General features: G+C 34.3%; 1 protein-coding gene across 2 annotated transcripts in view; it reads right to left on the bottom strand.

Annotated features, from left to right (window-relative positions):
• Positions 1-12,378, bottom strand: part of CEP290 (centrosomal protein 290) — a 48,805-nt gene that overhangs the window by 20,090 nt on the left and 16,337 nt on the right. For both annotated transcript variants that reach the window (XM_041474243.1, XM_041474244.1), the window contains exons 24-32: positions 11,164-11,266; positions 9,638-9,868; positions 8,176-8,349; positions 6,885-6,996; positions 5,897-6,102; positions 3,682-3,833; positions 2,578-2,689; positions 1,357-1,812; positions 133-297 (exon numbers count right to left, since the gene is read on the bottom strand). In XM_041474243.1, coding sequence (XP_041330177.1) covers positions 133-297; positions 1,357-1,812; positions 2,578-2,689; positions 3,682-3,833; positions 5,897-6,102; positions 6,885-6,996; positions 8,176-8,349; positions 9,638-9,868; positions 11,164-11,266 — 1,711 coding nt within the window. The remainder of the gene's footprint in view (positions 1-132; positions 298-1,356; positions 1,813-2,577; positions 2,690-3,681; positions 3,834-5,896; positions 6,103-6,884; positions 6,997-8,175; positions 8,350-9,637; positions 9,869-11,163; positions 11,267-12,378) is intronic.

The following is a 12,378-nucleotide window of genomic DNA, read 5'->3' as shown; positions in this document are numbered from 1 at the left end:
AAAACACTCAAACAAGCTATTAAAAGGGATTATAAAACCAAGATACAAACACCTGTGTTAAAAAACTATTAGAAAATCACTTAGTAAAATAAGGAATAGTATATTTTTTCAATAGCATGCAGGAATACATACCTTGTTCTGCTGTACAATTTCTTCTTCCAGGTTACTGATTGTACATTCATATTCAGAAATTATATTACGCAAATACTTCACCTCTTCTTTTTGCTTGACTAACTCTCGACTGAGTTTAAGTTCCTGCAGATGGAGTTCCTCCATTTTCATGTGCCACACAATTACCTTGCAATGAATAACACACAGTATATTATAATTTACCACAGGCCAACTAGATGAAGCTTCACTCTTTGGCTTTGAGGCAGGATGGAACTTCTCAAACTAACTGGAAGACACATGTTCTGCCTTTTTAAGGCTCTTCACTTATCTTGAGAGAGAAAGTATGACAAGAGTATGAAACTGCAAGGGGAATGACTGATAAGTGCAGCAGCCAACTGGAGAGGCAACAGGTTTCCCTTACACTGACAAAAGTACATTGTAAACAATTTTCAAATTTTTCAAGTTATACCTTATGTATCTGTCCAGACTGAACAAAAAATAGTAAGCAAGAAGTTTGGTTTGTATTTTCTAAAAGAGCAAGAGAATTCAAAACCATTAAAAACTGTATGTGTTCAAAAAAATGCACGTGTACTAAGAATAACAGACATACTTATGTCAAAATGCTCTAGAAAAATATTTTGAAAACTGACTTAAAACTAAAACATGCCCAGAGCATTGCTTACATGCAGACAACTTTAGTCACAACAGATACAATCATGTTATCTAACACACAGTGATCTTGAAGAGAAGTGAGAAAGCATTCTTAAGATTTCAGGGCGACATTGCTTATGGTTGCAAAATATGCTTAAGCAAAATTAGATGAGCATAGTAACATTTCTAACCATGCTGTCTAAATTACTGCCCCTGGATTTATTTAAAAAGACATGGATCTGGAGTGAAGATTTCACTGCAACCTCATGGAACAAAACTTCAGAATGCTACTCTGTACTTCATTTAATTTCTTTCATTATTTAATTAGATTCATAATTTAATTCAATTTAATATAACTGCACTTAGGGTGTAGTTCCTATGTGCCTTAATTGGGCACAAAAGAAGATAATTAGTACATATAACTGCACTGACTTTTACAGAAAACAAAATATGATAGCTGTCATATTCTAACAGTGCATTTTGAAATCAGTAAGTTTTACATTAAAACATATATTTAGAAAACAAACTGAACTGAAACTTAATTTAAATGCAGATCAGATAAGCAAAGCTATTCAAAACTATAAAATCACAAACCTTTTGAGCTCCTCTTGTATCCTTCAATGCACTTACTAATTCTTCTAAACTTTTCAGTTTCAACTCCAGCTCTAATGCTCTGTTTTCTGCATTTCTACGCTCCTGCTGGGCATGCTGAACTTCTTCCAAGACCTTCAGTTTGTCAGTCTGTAGCTGAATCATTGTTTTAGAGAATTTTTCTTGCTGTGCTAAAGGCAGAGCACCACTAAACTGTCGCCGCAAAGACTGAACTGTCTGTTGTAGATGTTTGGCTCTATTTCTTCCTTCAAGTCGGGCAAAATATAACGCTTGATCTCTCTCATCAAGCTTCTGCTCCAAACGTAGATTATGGATCTCCATCTTCTGTAGTTTCAACTTAAACTTCTCCAGTTGGTCTACAGCAACAGATTCACTACCTTGAAGGGCTATGATATCTTGATGCAGTTTTGCAATAATTGCTTTTTCATCTGACTGTGCCTAAGAACAAAATTGATAGAACAAATTTATTTTTCATTTTAACGCAGAATATGTTAACACAGTTTATATGTAAATATAAACAAGATATTTTTAATATATATGTGCTATATATTGCATGTATTTTATTCCACAGAGAAGAGTAAGAGTCAGCCTGTAAGAGGCTTTTAATTTTTCCACTATTGTTTCTACAGCCACATTTTAGAAGTACAGCTTTTCAGATACTCCTCTTAAAAATGGTCTCTTTCCAAAATACCAGAAACTGAGGAAGAAATATGTACCTACACTTAGAAAATATGGTAATGTAAAAGCTGACACAAGTGTTGGAGTTAAGGTCTCAAACCATTACATAATGTGAAACCAAATTCCAATAAGTTGTTTTAGCTAGTAACAAAATATTAAACCTATTGCAAATCTTCAATATTTACAAGTAATTTCTCGCTTGAGAAAAACGATCAGACTTTCCTCACCATGAGTTTTTCCTTGACCATGAGCTATTGATGATACAGGAATGAATATTATGTAAACAACATGAAAAATGTCAGGATCTGTAATAGCTGCACAGCTAGAAATGGAATAAATAGAGAAGGGAAAAATTAATGTAATATGGAACTTTTGAAAGGGTATGGGCACTACAAGAACTAGCTTGCTAAGATTCTTCTGAAATACTTTTGCAGTTTTCTAATTCATTGAAAAATTACTTCATTTCATCTCACTCCAGGGGAAAAAAGATTCCAAACTGCAGTTTTAATAAAGGCTAAATTTTACCTGATAATCTAAAATTTGCATTCTAAGATATTCCACTTCTTTATCTCTGTATTGCTGGCGTGCCTCCAGAGCTTCAACTTGTGTTTGTGCTACATCAGACAGTTCTTTTAACCTTCCAGGGAAAACAAGAGTATTGTGTCACTTGAAATCAGTGAATAACCTATTAAGTTTTTCTACATAGAAGACAGTAAGAAAAGATACTTAGTATGTTTCCTCATATCAAAACATTTGGATTTCATTCTTTTCAGCATACTCTTCTCTACTCTTAGAGATCTGTTTAAGAAAATTCTTCTATATTGCTTCTCAACATTTTCACAGGACATTTTTATTATAAATTATACAGAAGTTTGCTAGCAGTAACCTACTCCAGGAAAACAATGCCATGGGTTTTTTACCTAACCTAATCATCTCTGTCCTCTATTTCTCTGCTGCTTCAGGTTATAAATACTCAACATTTTCTACATGCTCAAAACATTTCATTCTCAATTCCCTTCTTTGCTTCACCAAATCTAATAACTTACTTGCAGTGCCAAAAAGTGCAAGTATCCCTACAGATTTTGCTGGTTTAGGCATATAACAGGATTACATTAATTACTCAAAGACAAATGTTCATACCAACACATCTAAAAAGCTCCATTTTCCAATTTCTGCAAAGTTAATCTCTTCTAAGTAAATGGAAATCCTCCCTCCTACTGTACCTTAATGTTTGAGATATGAGTCTTTCAAAGAAAGAACTGCTTTCCAATTAGTTCTGCGAGATTTTCATAGACAGAGCGGGGGTTGTGGCACAGAAACAAAATCAACCTTAATTAGTGTAAAAATACTAGTATAAGTATCTAATTGCACACTTAGCCTATCTATCTCAGCCAGCCCTTAATTCCTTGTTCAAAGTAAAATGAAACAAATTGCATTCTTTATAGTCAGGAATTAAAAGCTTCATTTTCAATGCCAAATTTGGCATATATATATATATGCTCAGAAAAACAGGCATTGAAAATTGCATGTCACTGATACACAAGTAGTGTATTATGTAAGACTAGTATGCCTTAATTTTCACACATTTCTGAACATACTTAATTCAAAATTTATAAATTCAAGACTTACTTTGAAACTTCAATCTTGAGCTCCATCTCACGCTTCTCTAGGTCCATAATTTGTCGTCTATCTGCATCACTTACTGCCTTACTTACACTCTTTGACAGTTCATCCCTTAATTCCTGTTCCACTTTCTGTGCCTCAAGATTGATTTTGGTGAGCTTAAAAAAATCAAAACCAGAAACAAACAAAATGGTATCCTAAGCACATAACTGCTCAAACGCTGCAATGAAATAGCAGCGCCAAAAGGGGGTTTTTTTCAGTCATTACAAAACACAGTTCAGCTGTGATGAGGTTTGAGTTCAAAAACCAGTTTCCCCTACCCTCTGTTCACACATCTTTTTTGTTTGAAGGATTCCATGCATACAGCAATATTTGGCACAGAAAAGAATTCTAAACTAAATACAATTTTTATTAGTGGATTTTCTTAAAACCATTACTGCAATAACTTGCTCCTAAACTAAAATGAAAAATAAAAACAAATTTAAAAAAAAAAAGACTTTAAACACTTAGGGAAATGAACAGTCTTACATATTTATATAATGCCTTTTATATTGGCATTGGTAAGACAAATAGAGGTTATAAATGCCAAGACTGACAATACTGTGTTCTTTTATTCCTTCCAAAAAAACCTTTCTTAATTAAATTATTTTCTTTCAAGCAGCCTGATTTTTCAAGTTATCAAATACTGAGTAACCAATATTTCAATTCAAACCAAAAAGCATTAAAATAAATAATCTTAATCTATCTTAATCCTAACACAGAGAAATCCCATGACTTAATCAGTACATACAGTTGTGACCCATTATTCTGATACCACTACTTAATAAAATAACTGATTTCCTAAACAAACAAAAAGAAGTGCAGGGTATCCTCACGTATCTGGAAAACTAAAAGTAGAATGCTGAAGTTGATTTATGACTTAAAAAGATGTATAGTAGACTTATAGTTATCAGTTGTTAAACTGGTATTACCTACAGCTTTCATTAATACACCCACACAATCTTGTTATCTTTCTCAAACAAAAAAGGCAATTATACCAGGCTAGGAGGTACTGACAACAGGGGTATATGAAACAGAAAATGTATGTCCTGGAACTACAGAAATGAGGCAAAAGAGGGATGCAGAGGTACGAGTAAGAAAGAATAGCATTAGTTCATCATCTCAGAATGAAGGAAGACCATCAGACCTAAAGTATAAAAGTATCACAAGGTAAAAAATATATACAAAAGAGTATATGAAAACTGTGACACTAAAGTGCATCACCTAAAGCATTCCTTGTAGAAATAAAAGAACGCACCCCGTCAGAAAAGGCTTTAGCAATACTGCTGCTGAAAAGCTTTATACACTTTCTGTTACTCCATCTCCCAGACTAAATCAGACCAAAATAATGTAACAAACATTACTAAAACAACAGAGAAAGAGGGAGTCACACAACAGCAATCTAAAATAGTTAGAGTACACTCTAGCAAAGGACATGGAGTGGAAATGAATGCAATGTATCTGCATTCCTATCAACTATTCTCTTTCTGCCCTTGTGCTTAAATTATAGACCAGTAACGTAACAAGAACACACCTGTACAATTCCTATATATAATTTTATTGTAGAACTATAAGTCTCTTGCTAGTAAAAAATAAATTTCTATAAAAAATTCAAAAATTAATAGTGTGGACAAAAATATCTAACAAGTTTAAGACTGATAGGACAGGAATACTAAGGTTCATCAGCTTCAGTGGCACATGACTTCTACTTTGGTACTGTAGACAATGTGCAGCATAAGATGTAACCAGTCTGTAGCGGAATCACAACACTATCATTTGCATAAGGGATGTAAAGTTCTAACCTTTTTTTGAATAATTGGTAATTATAAGGAAAAAATTATAAGAAAAAGAGATCATACGGATTAGACAGAAATAAGTTTAGAAGGGACTTTTTTCTTGCAGTCTGCTGACAAAACTAGGAAACTAGCATCTGTCAAGACGCTCATCGTGCCAACTAACTTTTAAAATAAACTACTGACAAATTAATCAGTTCTATTTTTACCAATGTCTTGCATATGCTAAATTGCAGTTCTTAAAGCCTGCAAAACTATTTTTTGCATGATAAGCTCATTTATACACTTATTGACATAAATTGATATTATTGATATAAATAATTTTTGAAAAGCTCAAAAATATGTTTTTAAGATGCAGCAAATTAGGTTGTTAAATCTCAGACATTTACCTCAGCAAATTTTGTTTCCAATTCAAAATTACGTTCTTCTATTTGCTTTACAGTGCCCCTTAAGTGCTCATACATTCGTTGTGAATGCTCTGCTCTCTGTCTTTCATTTAGTTCCTTCATTTCCAACATGGTGATTTTCTTAGAAATGGACAAAATCTCACTGTTGGTTATTGCTTTTGTGGCTTTGTCCATGGCATTGTCATCCCCTACATGAAAAAATACTTAAATTAAGAAACACAAACTGATTCAACTATGAAAATTATTTCCACCATGAAACCGAACATGAGTTTTGCTTTATCTGTGTCAAGTAAACTTTATCAGAACATCTGTGCATCTGGATGCACAGTTATCTTGCCTTACTACATGTTTGGAAAGTATACAACTTTAATAAAATACTACTATCAGTTATGAATGCATGTATCTGCAACCATGATTGTTGAGACTGATAGCTATTTTCAGTGTAGCCTTTCACCTTATGCTTAATACAACTGGTAAACCTTCATGATATTTAATTTAAAATCTGTAAAAGAAACAGGGATGAATAATAGGAATGAAATCTATACAAAGAAACCCCACATAGTAAGAAAGAATACTTTGTTACAAGGCATGAAACCAGCAAAACAAACTTACTTTCTTGACAAACTCTGAAACACTATGACTGACAATCAAGTTAGAACATATTAAGAAAGAAAAAGTTCAGATGATGTTGTGTTAAAAGCTTTTAAACCCTTGACCCAGTAACCCAAGAAAGTCAAAGTGGAAGAGTTTCATGAAAAAAATACTGAACTTGTTTTTAGTAAAATTAAACTTACAAACAAAAAAATTCAGCACAAAAATAGACATCATTACTGAAAGACATAAAATAGTTATGTTTTTTTTTTATTTTCATTATTTTAAGACACATCAATTTTAAAATATTTTAAAATATTATTTTTATACAGGATATACCATTTGGTGTTTAATGTTGCAATGTAACTTTCATACTTGCCCAGTTTAGTAACCTGCTCCCACGCTTGTTCTACAGTGTGAAGTTTTTCTTTTGTGATCTCCAGTTCCTTATTCAACGAAGTTATCTGTTCTTTCAAGGATTCATTCTCACGCTATGTGACAGAAAAGTTGCAACATAACTGCAAACTGTTTAATTGTAACCGATTTCATGTTTAGTATCTACAAAATCTTTCAGATTAACAGACTTTATTTGTGCGTGACCATAACCTACATATATGGCAACAGAAGACTATATGTTTTTAAAGTGTATATGTTTGTAAAGTGTAAAAATATTAGTCTTTGTGCTCTGTATCTTACTGTCACAGCTAGTGAATACTGTGAATAATTATTACCACCAACTGTGATTCCTACAGCAGCTAAAATTAGATGAGAAAAATCTTTGTTTGTCATACTAAGCACCTCATTAACAGTGGGAAAGAAGTACTTCTGGAAGATTACTTCATCCCACAAAGAATACTTCATGTTGCACATAAATACCTCTTTGAGACAGATCACATTTCTTTTAGTTCTTTCAGTTCTTTTAGGCATCTAATATGATGCCAAATGTTACTTTTGTAAATGTTCCTTCACTCCTCCAAATGGAAATACAAATTTCACATTAACCAATAAAACTAACTGAATACTTAATATTAATTTTCTATTTGAGTGTTCTGGACACATTTTTAGTTTATATATTATTCTCTACCTCTATGAAGTTGCTGAAATAGGTAATGCAAGTTTTCATACACACAAAATTCCATAAAATAGACATAGGAGTCCTTCATTCTTTACTGGCTGTGAAAAGTGGGAGGTAGTAACATATCTTTGAAGCCAACTTCAGTTTCTTGAGAAGAAAGTCCCTTCTACTTCAGAATAAAAGTTTCACAAGAAGTGTTAAATATTTGTAGTACCTACAATATTTTGCAAGCACATAATGAACAATCTTTGGCTTCTTTTATGGAAGTAAAATTCCAAAGCTTTACTCTTTTTGGAACTACCATTTCATTCCTGTGAAAGCTGGGAATTAGTAAGAGCACATACTTTGAGAGAAAGCTTTCCAATTGTTTACATTAATTCTACTTTCCTTATAACCTCCAAAACTGAAGATGATAGCAAATATTCCTTCTGCTGGTCTCATTTTAGTAATCAAAGAACTAAGAATAATTTCTGAGAGAACATACCCAAAGCTTAGTTTAAAGAGCAAACAAACAAATAAACAAAGAACCACAACAAAATGCTTTTCTGTCTGCCCATTTTTTTCCCTCAGGTTTAAAATGTAACACAAACATTACCTCCATGTGTTCCATGTTTGTTGTCCGTTGCACAAGCAAATTATCTTTTTGTAACATCTCTCTGTATTTAGCAGTTAATGCATTGTACTGCTTATTGGCCACTTCTAGCTCAGACAATGGCACACTACTGTCCAGCACTTTTTGCAGAGCTGAAATCTTAAAGCAAGCCATCTCCTATGAAAATAATCAACGCAATAGTTACTAAGGTCACTTAGAAATATAAAATTACTCCACATAAAAAGAATAATACTTAATACAGCACTTTAGATATTAGTTTATTTAAATGTATTTAAATTACCGTTCATCTTCAAAAACCACCTGTAATAAACATTGACAAAACTTTTCTGATATTCTAACTCTCTGGGTAATTTTATCAACAGTTGCCTCTCAAGGCACTGGCAAAACATACCTTGTAAAATGAATACAGGCCCTGAATACAACCTGTACGACCAAAAGGTAAGATTTGATTTCATACGATGATCACAGAACCATAGAATGGTTTGAATTGGAAAGTCACCTTGAAGATCATCTAATTCCAAACCACCCTGCCATGTGCAGGGACACATTCCACTAGACTAGGTTATGCAGAGCCCCATCCAACCTGGCCTTGAATGATTTCAGGGACAGGGCATTCACAGCTTCTCTGGGCAACCTGTGCCAGTGCCTCACCACCCTCATAGCTAATAATTTCTTCCTAACATCTAATCTAAATCTACTCTCCCCACTCTGAAGCCTGTCCCCCTTGTCCTGTCACCATATACCATTGTCAGAAGTCTTTTCATATTTCTTGTAGGCTCCCTCCAGATACAGGAAGGCCAGATTTAGGTCATCACAGAGGCTTCCTCATTTCCAATCTGAACAATCCCAGTTCTCTCAGCCTTTCCTCATAGCAGTCACGCTGCTTTGGATGCAGTCCAGGACACGTTTGGCTTTCTGAGCTGCAAGTGCACATGGCTGGGTGATGTCCAGCTCCCATCCACTTGCACCCCCAAGTTCTCAGCAGGGCTGCTCTCCATCTGTTCATTCCCCTGGATCCAGTTCTCTCAGCCTTTCCTCATAGCAGTCACGCTGCTTTGGATGCAGTCCAGGACACGTTTGGCTTTCTGAGCTGCAAGTGCACATGGCTGGGTGATGTCCAGCTCCCATCCACTTGCACCCCCAAGTTCTCAGCAGGGCTGCTCTCCATCTGTTCATTCCCCTGGATTGCCCTGACCCAAGTGCAGCACCTTGCACTTAGTCTTGTTAAACCGTATGAGATTCACATGGACCCAGTTACTGAGCTTGTCCAGATCACAGTACTCATATAAATACAAGAATATTTCTACAAGATTTGTAACAGCAATTAGAAAGCTTTTGGAATATGCATTCAAGAAACTAGTAATAACTCCATTTAAAACCAAGGGGTATTTCTTTCCCAAATGTAAAAATAAAAAATGTGTGCTATTACTACTATAAACTATACCTTGAATCGCTGCAAGTTTCCAATCTTCCCTGTAACTGCAGTCTCCATATGTGTTATTTCACCCTTTAGTTTATCATTTTCTTTTCTGAGGTGCCGCTCCATTTCAAGTAAAGTGGTACACTGCCTTGTTAGTGATTTTTCATTAACTCGTAAAACAGTTATTTTTCTATTATTTTCTGCAAGTACTTTCTTTGTTTCATCAGGATCCTTCTCAAGTGCATCAAGTAAATTCTGTAAAACATTTTTTTAACAAGACCCTTGTACAGAAATATGGTAAAGCACAACTACATACAATATTTCTTGTATACTTTTTAATCTAGGTGGAAAAATTCCATTCATTTTTCTGAAATAATTTCTTTTTTTTGCTAATAAAATATATGTGCACTCAACATATGCTCAAACATACAGTATTCTAAGAAAAAGATGAATCTTCAAAACCAGTAGCTAAGTACGTTTCACTGACTAACTGGAATTTTAATTAATGCTGACACTTTCAAAATTTAGAACAAGAATGGTTCTTTGCATTTACTGTTATCAGTCTTCCTGTTTATACCAGAATAAAAAAAAATGCATTGGAACAATTTTCTAAACAAAACAGAAGTCCTGTGGTTCCAAACAAACCCTAATAACCTCCTACTTTGAAGATCAAACCTGTACTTGTAAAGTAAAAAACCACAGGATCCCTTCCATAGTAACATTTGTGTGTCTGTGTGCACACACGTGTTTGCATGCATGCGTAAAAAGATGAATTGTTTCCTGTTTTTCTGAAACACTGATTCATATACATTAACAGATACATATAATAAGACACAGCTGGAAGTAATAACCTCAATACTTAGTGTAAGCTAATGTGTTTTCCAAGGGCTTGTTTGCATGCTCCTCCTCCCAATCAAACAGCCTGGGTAACAACTGCTGCTCAGAGAGCAGTGTGGCTGTAAAGCGTGTGTGTGAACAGAAAACCTGCCTTAGAAGGCATTTGCTCAAAACTGATAATGTTCAAGAGAAAGATCACCATTAACCAGACTGAAGAGTAACAATAAAATAAGAGACTTCAAATAAAGAAGTTGTCAGCTTGGAAACTGGCATAAAAAAAGCATAAAGACTTCTAACAGCAGGGGCAGAAAGGGCTATAATGCAGCACTCGTAACCTAGTTCAGCTTCAGAAGTCTCTCTACTGTCCCTGTATCTTCTACAGTGAGTGACTCCTCCCTGCTAGACACCACACCTCAGCACTCCAGATGATGTTCTGGGAGTACTAAGTGCAACAATTAGGGACCCACACCTCATCAGGTGTGTGATGTGACCCCTTGGGGTGGTTTCTCCCCAGTGCATGGGTTAGCAAACTGCAGGAAGGCCAACAGGCACACACAACATTGGAGCACCCCCATACATACACAGCACCCTGGGACAGGCACAAGAGGTCTGTGTACACATTTTCCCCATCTAACAAACTAGAGCAGTGTATTAAAACCTCTGTTCTATGTCCTAAAATATTTCTGAAAATTGAAAGTAACAAAATTACTTACAGAATATGCCTTTATTTTCGTAGCATCCTCTTCTTTTTGCTCTTCTAGTTTTTTCATTTCCTTTTTAATATTTTCTGATTCTTTTTGCCAGCTTTCCTTTTGACTAAAACAGTACCAAATCATTTATTATAATGAAAGAGCTGATGATTTTTAAAACTGTAACTTCAAAAGCAATTTTGAAATATTGAAAACCAAGGTACTTAATTTTAGCAGCAATATAATTTGAAAAGCACATGATAAATTGTAGATGGGTTACTAAAAACAATATCCCCTGTTTAGCCTATAGCCACTTAAATGATGAAAATAATTCTTCAGTGCCTTATTTATTCTTCAAATGTATATTATGTATATTATAGATGCTTAAAGGATGTAACTTCCCACCCTTGTTATTTCAGTGAAAACCATACCCAAAACATAAAAAGATTCAGTTTATTCAGCTTCACTTTGGTCCAAACTACTCTCCTCTGTCCTTTTTTATTTATTTATTTGTGAGAAAAAAAATTATGATCTTTCATACATGTCTAATAAGGAAGTTCCTACAGACTATATGGCATAGTTTAGGATAGTTTAAAAAATGGTTCATCAAGGGTATTTTAGAAGTGGTATTTTCTCTCCAAAGAGGTATCTAAGTTTCTTAAATAATGGAGTAAAATGGAAGAGAATTAAAGAAAATTCTTTGGAAGTGACTTTTATGGGATGCCAAGTCAAAGAATCTCCTTCTGTAATTTCTGTCTGTACCAGGTTTAGAGAAGGAACCTTGAATCATCATTTTATCCCTGTTGGATATTGGAGTCATCTCACCTAGTAGTAAATGAGGCAGTATATTACAGCCTTCAATAAAAACTGTCTGTTTAATGACTAAAAAAGAGATAATATTGTCTGGGAATCTTAATTGATTCAAAGAATAAACACAAGTTTCTGAAAGATTAAAACCTTATTCCAGAAGCCATTCGGGTGACTGTTCATTCCAATCCAGGGAGTATCCAACTAATAGTTTGTGAATTGAAAAATCCAAATTATCATATTCATCCCTATCCTCCTAACAGATGAAAACATTTTTTAATTTTTTTTGACCATAAGAATAACTTTAAGGAATTTAGGATCATTGAAGCACATAAAACAACTAGGAGTCCAAAAGAAAACCAACCACAAAACCCCAACAACCCGAAATTTTCAAAGACCTCTGACTGTATTTTGACAGCAGTTTTCTTTTTT

This window comes from Pyrgilauda ruficollis, unplaced genomic scaffold (genome assembly GCF_017590135.1).
Source record: "Pyrgilauda ruficollis isolate IOZ18807 unplaced genomic scaffold, ASM1759013v1 scaffold32, whole genome shotgun sequence".
NCBI lineage: Eukaryota > Metazoa > Chordata > Aves > Passeriformes > Passeridae > Pyrgilauda > Pyrgilauda ruficollis.
The sequence above is the reverse complement of the archived record's forward strand: the minus strand, read 5'-3'. Positions and strand labels throughout refer to the sequence as shown.